This window comes from Carcharodon carcharias, chromosome 2 (assembly GCF_017639515.1).
Source record: "Carcharodon carcharias isolate sCarCar2 chromosome 2, sCarCar2.pri, whole genome shotgun sequence".
Taxonomy (NCBI): domain Eukaryota; kingdom Metazoa; phylum Chordata; class Chondrichthyes; order Lamniformes; family Lamnidae; genus Carcharodon; species Carcharodon carcharias.
The window spans coordinates 37,087,412-37,104,316 of NC_054468.1; the positions used below are offsets into that span (position 1 = coordinate 37,087,412).

Consider the following 16,905-nt stretch of genomic DNA (forward strand, 5'->3'; position numbering starts at 1 on the left):
TAACTTCCATTGTTGAAGTCACACTTTCATGCTATTGTTCAGAATGTATTTATTATAAATATTTTCAGATGTTTACTTTCATGTTTAGGTGCTTAAGCCAGTGACCTATTTTTAAGTTGCAGGTTACATGATTGTTGGTTTGATTTGCTAAGTCAATTTGTTTCCTACACCTCTACTTTTAAATTTGGCCATATATACCTGTCACCAGCAACTAGAGAGCAGCCCTCTGACCTGGCTTCAATTGACAGTAGTAGTAAACAACAACAACTTGCATTTGCGTAGTACCTTTTTTCAATTTGAATTACTATCCGAAGCCACCAGAGGCCCAATCAAAAATGTACACAAAGCCAAAGTGGAATATATTAGGAGGGATGGATGAAAGATTGGTCAGAAATGTGTATTAAGGAGGAGGGTGAAGTGGTGAAGCTTAGGAAAGGAATGTTTAGGACATGGAATCCAATGATCAGCAGTAGAATGATGTAAACATGTCAGAATCCAACTACAGAGTTTGAGGCTGATTCTATTTCTCGGGGAGGTTACAGAAAAGAGGAAAAGAAATTGTGAATAGACTTGAATACAAAAGGAAGATATTAAAGTGGAGTCAGTGTCGATCAGCAAGGTCACCTGTAATGGGTGAGTAGGTCTTGTTTGAGATAAGATACAGGAAGCAGAGTTCTGAATGAATTTGAGTTTATGGAGACTGGGGTGGGCATGGGGTGAGCTTTGATATAGTTGAGTCTGGGGTGACAGAAGCAAAGCTAAGTGTTTCAGCAGGAGGCGGACTAAGGTATGCGAGATGTCACAGAGATGAAATTAAACTGTCTTTGTTAAAGTGTGGACTTTCTTTATCCTTTCACGGGATGTGGGTGTTGCTGGCTAGGCCAGCGTTTGTTACATATGTGAGGAAGATATAATTTTCATAATGCTATTGGAATTTATTGTAAGAGTGTGTGTGTGACTTAATTGAATTAAAGGGGGAGGCGATGGCGTAGTGATATTGTTGCTGGACTAGTAATCTAGTAAGCCAGAGACCCAGTGTGATGCTCTGGGGACCCTGGTTCAGATCCCACCATGGCCGATGGTGGAATTTGAATTCAAAGTCTAATGATGATTGTCGTAAAGACCCATCTGGTTCACTAATGTCCTTTAAGGAAGGAAGTCTGCCATCCTTACCTGGTCTGGCCTATACATGAGTTCAGACTTACAACAGTGTGATTGACTCTTAGGTGCCCTCTGAAATGGCCCAGCAAGACACTAAGTTGTATCAAACAGCTACAAAGTCACAAAAAAGGGATGACCACTGCATCGACCTAGGCACTGGAAAAGACAACAGCAAACTCAGCCCTGTCGACCCTGCAAATTCCTCCTTAGTAACATCTGGAGAGCTGTCTCAAGCAACAGCCTGACATAGTCATCCTCACGGAATCATACTTTACCGATAATGTCCCAGACACCACCATCACCATTGGCAGGACAGATCCAGCAGAGGTGGTGGCACAGTGGTATACAGTTGGAAGGGAGTTGCCCTGGGAATCCACAACCTTGACTCTGGACCCCATGACATGGCATCAGGTCAAACATGGGCAAGGAAACTACCACATACTTCTCCCTTCAGCTGATGAATCAGTGCTCCTGATTGAACACCACTTAGAGAAAGCACTGAGGGTGGCAAGAGCACAGAATGTACTCTGGATAGGGACTTCAATGTCCATCACCAAAAGTGGCTCGGCACATCACTACTGACCGAGCTGGCCGAGTCCTAAAGGACATAGCTGCTAGACTGGGTCTGCGACAGGTGGTGAGGGAAAAACATATTTGACTTCATCCTCAACAATCTGCTTGTCACAGATGCACCTGTCCATGACAGTATCGACCACAGCACAATCCTTGTGGAGACGAAGTCCCATCTTCACGTTGAGGATACCCTCCATCCTGTTGTGTGGCACTACCACCATGCTAAATGGGATAGATTTTGAACAGATCTAGCAACGCATGACTGGGCATCCATGAGGGCCATCAGCAGCAGCAGAATTGTACTCAAAACACAATCTGTAATCTCATGGCCCAGCATATCCCCCACCCTACCATTACCATCAAGCAATGGGATCAAACCTGGTTCAGTGAAGAGTGCAGGAGATCATGCCAGGAGCAGCACCAGGCATACCTAAAAATGAGGCGTCAGTCTGGTGAAACTATAACACACAGGATTTCTTGTGTGCCAAACAGCATAAGCAGCAAGTGATAGACCGAGCTAAACAATCAATGGATCAGATCTAAGCTCTGCAGTCTTGCCACATCCAGTCTTGAATGTCGTGGACAATTAAGCAACTCACTGGAGGAGGATGCTCCACAAATATCACCATCCTTAATGATGGGGGAGCCCAGCACATAAGTGCAAAAGTTAAGGCTCATGCATTTGCTACAATCTTCAGCCAGAAGTGCCAAGTAGCTGATCCATCTCGGCCTCCTTTGGAGGTCTACAGCATCACAGATGCCAGTCCTCGGCCAATTCGATTCACTCCACGTGAGATCAAGAAACGTCTGAAGGCACTGGATAATGCAAAGGCTATGGGCCCTGACAATATTCTGGCAATAGTACTGAAGACTTGTGCTCCAAAATTTGCCAAGCCCCTAGCCACGCTATTCCATTACAGCTACAATACTGGCATCTACCCGGCTATATGGAAAATTGCCCAGGCATATCCTGCACACACAATGCAAGACAAATCCAACCCGGCCAATTACCACCCCATCAGTGTACTCTTGGTCACCAATAAAGTAATGGAAGGGGCCATCATCAGTGCTAATAAGTGACACTTGCTTAGTTAAAAACTTGCTCACTGATGCCCAGATTGGGCTCTACCAGAGCCATTCAGCTCCTGACCTCGTTATAGCCTTGGTTCAAACATGGACAAAAGAGCTGAACTCTGTAGGTGTGGTGAGAGTGACTGCCCTTGACATCAAGGCTGCATTTGACCGTGTGTGGCATCAAGGAGCCATAGCCATAGCGAAACTGGAGTCAGTGGGAATTGGGGAAAACTCTCCGCTGGTTGGATTCATACCTAGCACAAAGGAAGATGGCTGTGGTTGTTGGAGGTCAGTCATCTCAGCTCCAGGACATCACTGCAGGAGCCCCTCAGGGTAGTGTCCTTGGCCCAACCATCTTCGGCTGCTTCATCAATACCCCTCCTCCCATCATAAAGTCATTGATGAAGCAGCTGAAGTTAGTTGGGCCTAAGACAGTACCTCGAGGAACTCCTGCAGTGACCTTCCTTCCATCATAGTGTCAGAAATGGGGATGTTTGCTGATGATTGCACAACATTCAGCACCATTCGCAATTCCACAGATAATGAAGCAGTTCATGTCCAAATGCAGCAAGACTGGGACAAGATCCAGGCTTGGGCTGACAAGTGGCAAGTAAAATTGGCACCACACAAGTGCCAGGCAATGACCATCTCCAACAAGAGTGAACCTAACCATCGTCCCTTGACGTTCAATATCATTACCATCACTGAATCCCCCACTATCAACATTCTGAGGGTTATCATTGAACTGGACTAGCCATATAAATACAGTGGCTACAGAGGCTCGAAATCCTGCAATGAATACCTCCTGACTACCAAAGCCTGTCCACCAACTACAAAGCAGAAGTCAAGAGTGTGATGGAATACTCCCCACCTGCCTGTATGAATGCAGCTCCCACGACACTCAAGAAGTTTGACCCCGTCCAGAATAAAGCAGCCCTCTTGATTAGCACCACAAACGCAATCATTCACTCCCTCCAACACTGATGTACAGTGGCAGCAGTGTGTACTATCTACAAGATGCAGTGCAGGAATTCACCAAGGCTCCTTAGACAGCACCTTCCAAACCCATGACCCTACCATCTAGAAGGACAAGGATAGCAGATAGATGAGAACACCACCACCTGGAAGTTCCCCTTCAAGTCACTCACAATCCTGACTTGGCAATATATCACCATTCCTTCACTGTCGCTGGATTAAAATCCTGGAACTCGCTTCCTAACAGCATTGTGGGTGTACCTATAGCACATGGACTGCAGTGATGCAAGAAGGCAGCTCACCACCACCTTCTCAAGGGCAACTAGGGATAGACAATAACTGCTGGCCCAGCCAGCGAAGCCCACATCCCGTGAATGAAAAACAAAAAAGGGCAGCTGGTCTGAAGGCTTTGACGTAACAGAAGATAAGTTGGGTTTGAAATGTTAGATAGGTAAACATAGGTGTAAAGTGAACATTTGCATTGTTAAATAAACCAGGCTAGATTGAATTCCAAAGAGGGAGTGAAATATTGTACCTCGCCAGAAGAAGATAAGAAACAGTGTGTTTATTTTTCCCAAAGATTACTGGTAATATTGGTACTTTGATGAATTTTTATTATTAGAGATGTAAAAGCCCAAAGACATAGTGAAACAATAGAAATTTGCATTCAGAGTGGAAAATATGTATGCAGTAGAGAAGGCTGTGTGTAAGGGAAGGCATCCTGAGATCTAAAACAAGTGTGAAAAACCTCCAGCATCTAAGCCTTAAGCTGCTGCCTACAAAAAACTGAAGTTAAGAAAATTCACTTTGAATTGGATTGATTAGGGTATCATGTTTCTTTGCCTGGGTCTTTTAAAATCTGTGCCTTACTGTTGTGTTTAACTAGGGCATTTAGCAGTTACCATAGTAGTAATTTGTAGATCTATGCGGGTACTTTAAATCTTTTCTTCTATTAATAAAGGTTTCATTTAGTTTTGTAAGAAACTTATAAGACTTGGTGTTCTTATTACTGCTGAATTCAAGGCATGCATCTTGAAATTTATACTAATTGCAAAACAGATGTGGCAGTTGTTTCAAGTTTCCCTTTGAGATTTGAGCTTCTCAGCATTTACCATTGGCTGTGCCATAACAGCCTATTGCTAAATGGCCTTGAGAAGGTGCATGGCATGCAAAGCTATGCTTTTGACTGAATAGTGCTCCAGAGTTATTAACAGTCTTGTTTTTTCTGTGACAGTGGCTGGGGTGTAATTGATGGCAAGAGTGCAGAGTTATTAGCAGAGTTAAAGGCTTTTGTCTTTCCATTATCCTGATAACTTTGTCTGTGACTCCAGAGTCTCAGTGTAGGAGTGGGAAAAGATGTAATTGCTGAACGTGCTGTGGCTGTGATTGGATAGATAAGAATAGAACCAACTGAGGACCGACACTCTGAGCTGGATTGTGGAGGAGATATGTTGGAAGGTTGTGTGGATGACTGTGTTAAAGTTACAGAGATTTTGAGGGGAGGTGCACAGTAGCTCCAGTCATTAGATGCTGTGGTGGTGCAGAAACCTGATTGGTGAGCTACAGACAGATATGGGGAAAAAGATGAGCATGGATGTTGCAGTCTCTGGGAGTTGTTTGCAAGATGTGAGTGATCCAAAGTTTGGTTTTTAAAAGTGGGAGGGTGCGGTGGGAGTAATTACAGCAGTTTGGAAAGGGAAAAGGGCTGTGTCATGAAGCTATTATTGGATATAATATTATTGGGAAATATTTTCTTTCAAAATAGAGTTTTAGTCTGTGGGTGTGTCTTAATTGGATTAAAGACAGCTAATCTGGGTGCTTTGATGTATACTAGTTTTGAGATGTAAACAGAAAGGTAGAGTATATTTGCATTTTTTGAATAGAGCCTTCAAGAAGGTGAGTGAAATCTGGCACCTAGCTAGCAGAAACCAAGCAGTATGTTTATATTACTAAGAAAATTGGTACTATGAAAGGGGTTTTATTGTTAGAAGAGGTGGAGCTCAAAGAGGTTAATGATACAATGAGAATTTATATTCAATGAGATGTGCTGGATATAATCAATGGCAGTTTTGTGTATGAAGCAATGTAAGATCAAAGCAGCTGTAAGCCTCCAACTGTCTCCACAGGAACCAAAGTGAAAAGAACCTAATTTTGAATTTGTAAGGTGAAAATGCATTGCCTGGTGCCTGGTTAAGTCTCTGGGTTGCTGTTGCCTTAATGGAGATTAGTTTGGAAATTTGTTAAAAGTTATGAAAGTAGTAATTTGTAGCCATGTGTATATATTTAACTTGTGTAAATTAATAAACTGTTTCATTTAGTTTAATATAAAACCTCTTGAACTGGTGATCTGATTCCTGGATTTAGAGTTGCATCTCCAACATACCACTTAAAATATAGGTTGTGACAGTTGTTTAAAGTTTCCCTCTGGGATTTTTAAATAACTCAGCTTTACTAAAAAGGCTGTCTCATAACAACTGAGGAGAAGACACCATTTACCACGTGAGCCAGCTGGGGATCAAGCAGGGAAGTTTGGGTCTCTGTAGTTGAACGAGAATAGGGTCAAGGGAGCAGGAGCTGGTTTTCATGGATTAAGTCAACCCTGGCTATAGCTTAATTTTCCACTTACTTCCTGCCACACCATGATTGTTAAGCCTTATTATTTGTTTTTTTTTTAAACTATCTTGTCACCATGACCAATGCCAGGAGTGATCTAGATAGTATATACTTTCCTCACACTAACTGTCCTTTTGTCATTGCAGTTCCTTTCCAGCAATTATTTTTTGGTTACACACTTTCCACAGCCATCCCACAAGGCTCATTGCACTTGCCAGGCAAAGTAGATCAGGCTCAACTTGAGTAAACTCATACAGAAGGGAATAGCTAGACATTGAAAGCTGTAGCATATTGTTTAGTTAAAAGAATAAAATTAGTGGTGGTAATTCCATTTTGCCATAAAGCAGGACCTTCTTGGATCTTTTTCTGTATTGAAAGTGTTACCCTTTTGACTATGCCTGATTTTTCTCGACTACTTATGTTTATTTCTTACCTTTTAAATTGTCAGGTCACGTTTATGGTAAGCAACTTGTTGCTGAAATATCTTTGAGGAGCTTTGAACTGATTAAATCCTGCTTGACTGGCACCCCATGCACAAACAGTCACTCCCTCCACCACTGATGCACAGTGGCAGCAGTGTGTATCATCTACAAAAGGCACTGCAGGAACTCACCAAGGCTCCTTAGACAGCACCTACCAAACACACAACCACTACCGCCTAAAAGGACAAGAGCAGCAGACACCTGGAACACCACCACCTGGAATTCCCCCTCCAAGTCACATACCATCCTGACTTGGAAATATATTCACTGTCGCTGCGTCAAAATCCTGGAACTCCCTCCCTAACAGCACTATGGGTGTACCTACAGCATATGGACTGCAGCAGTTCAAGAAGGCAGCTCACCGTCACCTTCTCAAGGGCAATTAGGGATGGACAATAAATGCTGACCTAGCCAGTGACACACATCCCGTGAATCAATAAAAAAATTATAGGCTATGCCCTTAGATTTTTGAATTTTTCTGCACTTGTTAATTTACGAGCATGTTATTTTTGTTGCTGCATACTAATAGAAATAGATTATCTGTGATGAAAGTGCTGTTTCTCTTTGGGTAGTTGACACAATGAGAAATTAGCCCAGGGAAGTCTCTGTTAATATTTACAAGAGGTCCCCCAGATGGAAAGGTTTGAAAACTCTGGTGCACAAGACTGTAAATCAGACTTTGAAAAGTAAAATACTGCAGGTGCTGGAAATGCGAAATATAAACAGAATATGCTGGCAATACTCAAAGTCAGGCAGCATCTGTGAGAGCAGAAACAGAGTTGATGTTTCAGATCAATGACCTTTCATCATAACTGGGAAAAGTTAGAGATGTGGTAGGTTTTGAGCAAGGGGTGAATGAGACATGGTCAAAAGGAAGGTAAACCTGATCAAACATGAGAAGGGAAATAGAAATCAATGAAGATGAACAAGGTAAAAGGGATGAACAGAAATCCAATCGGAGAGAAGAGCAGGACTTCTTTAAGGTAGGCATTCCTGGAAGGGAAGTGGCAGTGAATTAGATACTAATTGAGAAACAGAATAATAGGGATGCTAGAAATCATTGTTTAGAAAGTCCAGTTGCAGTCTGCATTCTTTTGAAAAGGAAAATGTTAAATTTAAACAGTTGAATAAATGAATAGGGGAATTTTTAGCTTGATCTGGTGTACCAACAAACTTTACCAGTGGGTGACTTGTTTATATCTCCATTTATGGCTGATGATAAAGGCACCAACTGGACTGGTGCATCCTTGTCAGCAAAAAACTTTATTATCAGGCCAAAAAATAACGACGTTTCTTCTATATATTGAAACAACATGATAGACAATGTGCTGAAGCATGATTTATGCAGCTTTAGGTTACATAACGTAATTTAGCCTTTTTATATCTTGCTTGCATCATGCATTCAAGTATTAGATTTTTTTGAATGAAACTGTTAATCAGTCAGTTTGTTGAATTTCATGGTACATCGGTTTGTAAATCATTCAGAAACATTATGGTTAATTGGATAACATCACAGCACAGAGAGTAATAATGTTTTTAATGCACTGCACTATTGTTTTGCAGAAGGGATAGAAGAATTGATAATATAGCTATACAGCAATTTATTGCAAGAAAAGCAGACCTTCTCTTTGCTCCATCATGGAAGTCAACGGCCAGTACTGAACTGAATGACGAAGAGACAGAAGGTAGCAAGCACATGAAGTTATCTAGACTTTGTCATCTATTTTTGTAGTGTTTTCTTAATTTAAAAAATTGGGATGTTTCTTTATTCACTTTTGCCTGTAAGAAATGCATATGGATTTGATCAATATTTTGATTACTAATTTTTTTCCACTTAAATTTTCTGAAAGATTGTTAATTTTTCTTTCTTGCTTTTGCTGTCATCCTCCTCCCAGGCCTTGTACATTTTCCTGACTGAAGAAAGGTATACCTGTGCTATAGGTGCCTTGAGGTGAATGACAGGGTGTCTAACAGCATTCTGGGATCACCTCTTAGTGAGCATGTTGTGGATTCAAGTCCTACTGCAGAGACTTGAACACAATCTAGACTAGCACTTCAGTACAGTACTGAAATGCCAGCTTTTGAAAAAGATGACTGCCACCTCAGTTGGACATAAAAGATCCCATGGAACTATTTGCAGAAAAGCAGAGAAGTCCTGCTCAACATTTATCCCTCAACCAACATCTAAAATAGATGATATAGTCATTTAGTTCATTGCTGCTTTTGAACTTTGCAGTGTGCAAACTAGCTGCCACATTTCCTACAGTTTAACAAGTTCTTCATTGGCTGCAAATTGCAGCCAAAAATACAGTAAAATTCAAAATGAATTCTGAGGTTGTGAAAGGTGCTATATAAATGCAATTTGTTTATTTCATTTTCTTCTAACCTATATGACTTAAAAAAATAACTGTAGGATGTCTGCCACCGAGTGATTGAGGCAGAATGCTTGCTCCAAAACACTCTGCCCTAGTTCCCAAATGGCACCTTCTGCAGGAAGATATACAAAAGGCTGCTGTTGCATTTTGTCAATCTTGTGTGACCTGGAGAGAAGTGAAACAGGCTGGATTGAGAGGTTACTGTAATTGTTTATAAGTATACTTCGGAATAAAATTTTAAAATCATTTTAACCATTTAAATTAATTAACTTTTTGGAATAAATTATGCTCATTGCATGCAGACTTTGTTTTAGTGATATAGTGTGGTTATGAGTTTGCATCGATTTATGTTTAGAACCCCAAACACTCCCATATATCTTGAAGTCCTTATTTCTTTTTTAGATTATTATGCAATTATGCCTCCTATGGAGCAGCTAATGGAGGTTCCAAGTGATGACAAAAGACAGTACTTTTTCCGTGATATTGAACGTGGAGATATAGTGATTGGGCGAGTTGCATCCATTCGTGATTTTGGGTTCTTCATGACATTAATCAGCCTTGGAGGAGACCTTAGGCGGGATATTGAATCCTTGGAAATAACAGTAAGACATTGCAGCATGTATTGTTGCTATAAAAGCTTAGGTTTTTGGAAATGATGTAATTAACAGTTGCAACTGCATATATTTGAGAGAGAAATGGGAATATTTATTGACATCACCAGAATTATCCACAGTCAGAAAGTTAAAATAACATGCTTTCAAGATTAAATTTCTCTCCAACTTATTTTGGCTGTAACTAGAGTTAAAACAGAATGCATGAGCAGCATTGTGATGAGATTTGTATCCTTTTTATTTACCATTACCTCAGCTCATGAACAGCACAGTCAGAGGGAGTAATGGTCAACACAATGACCCCAATTGCCCTGAAGCTTCTCATTGAGTATGCTCCATATAATGTTTTTTCAAAGATTATGTGTTACTCCCTGGTTAAAATTATTCAGGGAGAAAAAAATCACAATTAGTTGATTTTTCTTTCGAAACATGTGAAAGTTTGAAACCTCAGCACCCAGCACTGATCTTCAGGTTAATCAAACAATCTTTTAATTTGGATAGAACAGTTTTTAGGATATGCAAAATGCACCATAGAAAATTGAAAAGTGTATTAATTACATGTTTGAAATTATTACAGGCACTTTGCCCAGTAAGAGATGTGCCTTCACATGGAAAACATGACGATCCTTTATCTTATTTTCAAGTAGGAGATCTCATAAGAGGTACTGAAAGTTGGTGATATTCGTTGGAAAATTGTTGCTGATTGGAATGTGTCTCAGCTTTTGTACATGCATCTCTTCAATCTGTTTTACAGCGGTTTTAAAAGATGTTGATCGTTACCATGAAAGGCTTGCAGTAACTTTGCATCCTTCAGCTCTTCCAACTCATCTTTCGCATTGGAAATTGGGTGTCATCAGTGGTGAAGATCTTCCTGCATACTACAGGTACAAAAGTGTAACTCTTTCCCTCTCCCCTACCTTCACCCCAAATGATAAATAGGAAGTTGATACTTATATGTTCCAATATATGTGTGTGAAGTTTATCTATCTTCCTAAGATTTTGCTTAGGATGTTTGCTGCAGTGAAACTCATTATACAAACATTTACCATGGGAATTCCAGTATTAAAATATAGTCTTAGACAATTAAAAAAAAACTCAATTAGCTATTTGAGTATCATCATTTCAAATTTTTCTTTGAATTGTCTTTATTGTCTTTTACTGCTGTCATTAATTTCTTTACTTGAAAGGGGTCACCCTCTCCCCAAGGTTTGGATTTAAACTTGATATTTGTACCCCAGCATATGGCTTTCTTAAATGAATGCAGAATGTAAAATATGTTTAATTTCCCAGGACCTGTTAGTATCATATGTTACGGTCCCCATAGAGCTCTAACGTTTTGAAAAGAAAGGAATCCCCACAACGCTAATTGGGGGGAAAAAAAAGCTGCACAAGATTTCACTTTTTAAAACTTCTACTGTAACAAACAAACTGAAATCAAAATTCAACCATTAATTAACTGGTCAAGGATATTCCAAATAAAAAGGTAAATTTTGCTGTCAATAGTCAATACAACAAAGATATGCCTCACTTAGTTACAAGCACTTGCATTACTTCCCGCACAAATATGATATCACGTGTAATCTCAGTCTCTTCAAGTCAGTCTCCATTTTGTTGGATCTCTTTACTTACTATCCAGTTGTTTTGGCTCTTGAGTTGCGTTCACCAGCAGCCATATTTCACCCGAATTCTCTGGACACAGCTGACACAGACAAGGTGCATGTCTATGAACCCCCACTCACTCGTGTCACGACAGTCCTGCTGGTGCACAATCTCCAGAGACTTCCCTCTCCCACCTCTTTAACTGGCCTTGAGGTCTCTGGCACCATTTCAACAATATCAGTGAATATTGTCCAATCCATAATCCCTCGCTCTTCCTGTCTTCAGTGTTCTGTCCTTTGCAATTGTATAGCACACATAGTAACACAGTGTCTGCTGTATTCTCAGAAACCTGCTTCAACACCAGGATCTGTTTGAAATCTGCCAAACACAGAACTATTCTGTTTGGAGAGAGCTTTGCTTGTTTTTACCTTGCACAAATTCCCAGTATTCTGAACTGCCAAATATTTAGCAAAAGCAAATTGCTAAAGCCATGCTATAACCTCTTGATTTGCTGAGTTTCAGGTGATTAGTTGACCACTTAGTTTGTAAAGGGGAAACTCCAGGGCAGTGTACATAAGGGGTTTGCACTGGAGCCTTAGTGGCAGATGTTGGCCTTGGCCTGTTCTGAACCTGTTTAGCAAGGACCACTCTCTCCTTTACAAGTTTTGCCTGCCAATCTTTGATTCCAGTTTACCTGGGACAAATCCATTCTCATCTCACTGTAATTGGTCTTTCTCCAATTTCAGTAATTTTACTCTGGATTGCCCCTTGTCCTTTTCCATAGCTAACCTAAACCTTATGATATGACAATCACTATTCTCTAAATGTTCCCCTACTTGACACTTGTAGTTTCAAAGTATAATTATCATGTAGAAAAATATGGCAGCCAATTTAGCTTTGACCTTGTGATAAGAGCGGTTCAATATTAGTGTTCAGTATGTCATTTGCTTCTCTTTTTTTGATGTCAACTTTTAAGGGTAGTTGATAATGTCATTTTCTGTTATCGTTTTCCTGGCCTAGCTAATACAAGGATGTTGACGACCACACTGAGAATTCCTACTACTGCTCTTACCTTTTTAAAATATTTTTATTTCTGTCTGCAGGCGTAATTCAACTCTGGGTAATCCTATTGCTGAAACATATGACAAAATTTTACACTGCACACTTGGATTTGCTAATCCATCAACTGTTGAATATTTGCTGGGCAAACTTGGAATTAGTGAAATTGAATCGCCATCTCTGATGAGAGGATTGCAGAGGTGAGGTTTGAGGCTGAGTCAAGAGTTGCAATGTCTGTTGAAACTGGGAACATATTTTCAGTCCCAAATGCTTAACAGCCTTTGACCTTCTAATCCAACTTAACCAACCAAAGTCTTAATTTTGTCTCCTTCATTGACGAATGACAAAGTGGTTTAAGATTGTTTTGATCACTTTGTTTACATAGCATCTTTAATAAGAAATATCATCCAAGGTGCTTCAAAAATGGGTATAAGGAATGGCACACTAACCCAAGAAAGCTAAATGGAAAAAATGGGTTTTGCCAACATTTTAAGCAAGAAGTTTAGGCTGAAGTTTCGGAGAATAAGACCATGATGGCAGATGATGCTGATACCATTGGTAGGGTAAAGTACTGCAGAAGAGGAATGGAGAATTTGAGAGGTGACATAAGGCTGTTGAGGTTGCAGAACCAGGATTGGAGAAGGTCATGGAGGGATTTATAGATAGATATTTTAAATATAATGTGTAGAAGGATGGAGAGCAAGTGCAAATCAATCAAGGTGGGGTAATGAATGGGAGACAGGATGTTAGTGATGTAATGTTAGGCAAGTTGAAGTGTGTGGATGATGTGTCCAGCAAGGAAAGGATTAGAGCAGGGCTTTTGAACCGGGTATTGGGAGAAGTATTACGGGAGTATGCTCAATCTTCAGCTTCTTTCTAAAATGATTTCAGCTTGACAATCATGTACTGGCCCATAACTTGTGATCTCCGGGGCGTTGTACTCGGGAGGTACCCCAGAAGATGTGTAGGGGGACCCCCGGAAGTCCTCATGCAAGGACTGCACGGGAATTGCCCGGGAAGTTCAAACTTCTGATGAGCAATTATCCTGCACCAGGAATCATCCGAAACTCCGATTTAAATCAGAGACTTCAAGATTGTTCCCACCGTACTAACCGAATAGTTATCCAGCAATAGTTAGAAGAATCAAAACCATTTTGAACTCCTGGGTAATTATAGTACTGATTTCCACACCCCCCCCTCCACCAAACCCCATTGCCCATCCTACTTACCATTTGTCCACTCCCCCTCCCCCTGATTCCTACCCACTTACCTTACACACCTACCTTCTCCCTGGCTCCTCAAAGTAGCTGGAACCTTTAAGCTTAACTGCAGCTACTGATGTAAAAAGGGGGCATAGCTTCAATTCCTCCAACTCTGCTGCCCTAGACTGAAGGTTTCAGGAACCCGCTCCACTGCACTTTTCTCACCTAGCCCAGGTCGGACGAAGAAGGTGCAGCTCTTGACTAAGGTAGGCAAAAAGGAGCGGAGTGGCAATTTGATTGCCACTCCTCAGAAGTTCTGGCCCAATGTTGCATTGCAGTGCTGCAGAATCACTAAGCTAAGTTGATAATAAGAATTTAATGCTGCTATTATATCACAGCTACTATTTAAAAATGGTGTAGGTCAGCAGTACCAAGTTATAGTGTCAGTACCACATTGCTTTCAGATGAAATGAAGTTAGAACGCTGGGCATACATATGTAAACAGACGTGATGTTCCACCAACTGATCTTCAAATACTGGTGGAATTTTTAAAGTTGGAAAAGAGCCCAGCTGGTCAAAAGGAAGATCTCCTGGGTTGCTGGGAGTTTTGTGAACTTCAAAATATTAAAAATATGCTTTTCACCAGTTAAACTGCAACTTGTGCGAAGCCCCAAATTATCAGCGACTATATTCTTACTGTGGTCTCGAATGTAGAGCCAAAATTATAACCGTTTTCGATTTTCAAACCTTCTGCACTTGCTATTTTACTGCAAAGCCAAAACCAATTAGCAGCAGTACAAAATACACAATTTAACTACAGCATGGTTTCTGAGTTAATGGGTTGTAAAAGAAAAACCTCCTTGTTCTGTCCAGATACTGTTCCTGCATTATAGTTCCATAGAGATTCTGTTGGGTTTAACTGATACTTAGCAAAGTTATGACCATTTCTTGAGTTGCTTGTTTGTTTATTTCGAGGGTAGCATTTGAAATTTCTGCCATTGATTTACACTTTAGTTATTTTAGAAGCATTCAACTTTGCCCAAACTAATGGGATAGTTTTTGCTTTAACAGTGTCACTTGTAACTTAAAATAATATGGCCATTACTTTCAAGTATAAAGTCTGATGATTCTTTCCTCCTTTTTAACAGCAAAAACTTTATAGGGGATGATTATGCTGCAGCTCTACGGAAAAAACAGTCAGCTTCTTGGGCATTAAAGTGGTATGTATTTACAATCTGGTAAACTTAAAAGACTGAGAAACAAAGTAGGAATTATGATGACATTACTCAGCTGATATTAAAGTAGGAAACAAATTGGTTTGTGGGTTTGATGCCAATGAGGTAAGCAAAAGCAAATTTTTGTAAATTAGTTGTTGGTTACAAAATATTCTGGTTGATTGTAGCTTGAGATCTACTAATGAAAACAATTAAACACGATATTTTTAGTTATTCCTTGCTGTCATGTTTTAGGACTGCTGCTTATAGACCACTTGAATGCAAACATACTGTCAAACTTAACTTGTATAATATCCTTAATAGGAACAGTGGATTGCAGGCCAATCTGCCCATTCATGATGTTGCATATGAAGGAGCACAATGCAAAATATGTTACCTTTAAAACCTCATGAATCTTTGAATCACTCAAAAATGCATCTATAACCTATGCTACCAGAGCAACTCTTGATGCAGAGGAAGATCACAGATTCTTATGAGGGGTAGTAAATTTAAAGTATGGAGCTATGTGAATTTTTACCATCACAGTGCAGAATAATTCATATTCAAGCATATAGAGTGCCAATTTTATGCTATCGTCATTTCATTTTAAATATTTTATTTATTCTGATGAGGCATCTAATAATGAACCCATATATTCATCTGCATTCATCAGTCTTTTTAAAATTTGGTTGGGGGCGGGGTGGGGGGGAGGAGTAGTCTTTTCAGTTCTGGACTTTGACTTAATTCACTGATTGTAGCTTTTAAATTTTAGTTGCATTTTTGTGCTCATCAGAGGGGAAGCTATGTGGGAAATAGAGCACTTTTCCATTAGCTCCCCGAATCAAGTAAAGCATAGCCATAGACAAAGTAGAGTGATCTATACTGTATGCCAGACAACGGGCCTTTTTGTCAACCTGCACATGCTATCTAATACAACAGTATGACACTTCCACTTATCACACTAGCTATCATAATGATTTCCTGATGTGAGATGGCCAGATTTTGCTATGAATTCTAAGAATACACAAACTGCAGTGAAAGGCTGAGAAGCTCATTCTCATTCGCTTCGTGGAAGATATTCAAATTGCACTATCCTGGAATAGACCTAATCGTTTCAGTTTTCTGAGGGGAATAATTATATGAAACTAACTGTGAAATTCCAAGTTATTACACTCATAAGGTGGAATTTAATGTGCCCCCACACATGCGGTGAGTTTGGAGGTGGGTGAGGTTTTTGATCAGGAGACACTGTGCAGAGTGGGGATGCCGCCTCCTTCCTTCTGCCTGCTTAAGCCTGGGGTGGAAAGGCTCATTGATCACCTTCCTGCAAAGGCCTCATCCTGCTGCCACTGATACTCAACGAGCAGTGGGTGGGGGATTCACCAGGCAGGGAGCCTGAAAGGGTTTGTTTGTGGGTTTATTTGCTCCTGGTGGCGCTGATGCACAATATAGAGCTGCTGGCCTCTGGCTGGTGCACCTGGGGGAGGGTGTTGCAAGATTTCCAACCCTGGGGTCCTCAATCTCAGGAAGGCCTCACACTGGCCATTTCTGGCGAGCTTTCTCCAATGGAGGTGACACGGGACTCCGGTTCTTCAGCTGGCGGGCAAGATCCCCGTCACCAACATTAAATTCCACCCATAGTGTTCACCTTTGAGGTATTGAATTCCACAAATGGTTTATCCATTACCTAACAACAAATAAACCTTCATGTTGAACTTCTGATTATCTTCCTTCTCGTTGTACGCCAAATATTTATTCAGCTCATTTCTTAAGTTAATCAGCACAGTGCTAACTGCTCTTGATTAATGTTTGTTCCACATGTCCACTTCTTCTTGCCTTAGACTTGATAATATTTATACAGTCTACTCCTGTTAATTTGAATGAATGTTTCTTAAACAGGATAATTTTGACCCAACAGTTGGAACTCAACAATTTTAATTTAAAAAATCAAAACACTACAGGAACTC

General features: G+C 40.4%; 1 protein-coding gene across 5 annotated transcripts in view; it reads left to right on the forward strand.

Moving 5' to 3' along the window:
- ttc14 (tetratricopeptide repeat domain 14) overlaps nucleotides 1–16,905 on the forward strand; it is a 40,284-nt gene that overhangs the window by 2,243 nt on the left and 21,136 nt on the right. For all 5 annotated transcript variants that reach the window (XM_041215884.1, XM_041215874.1, XM_041215894.1 and 2 more), the window contains exons 2-7: nucleotides 8,442–8,563; nucleotides 9,656–9,855; nucleotides 10,442–10,526; nucleotides 10,619–10,748; nucleotides 12,567–12,722; nucleotides 14,873–14,944. In XM_041215884.1, coding sequence (XP_041071818.1) covers nucleotides 8,442–8,563; nucleotides 9,656–9,855; nucleotides 10,442–10,526; nucleotides 10,619–10,748; nucleotides 12,567–12,722; nucleotides 14,873–14,944 — 765 coding nt within the window. The remainder of the gene's footprint in view (nucleotides 1–8,441; nucleotides 8,564–9,655; nucleotides 9,856–10,441; nucleotides 10,527–10,618; nucleotides 10,749–12,566; nucleotides 12,723–14,872; nucleotides 14,945–16,905) is intronic.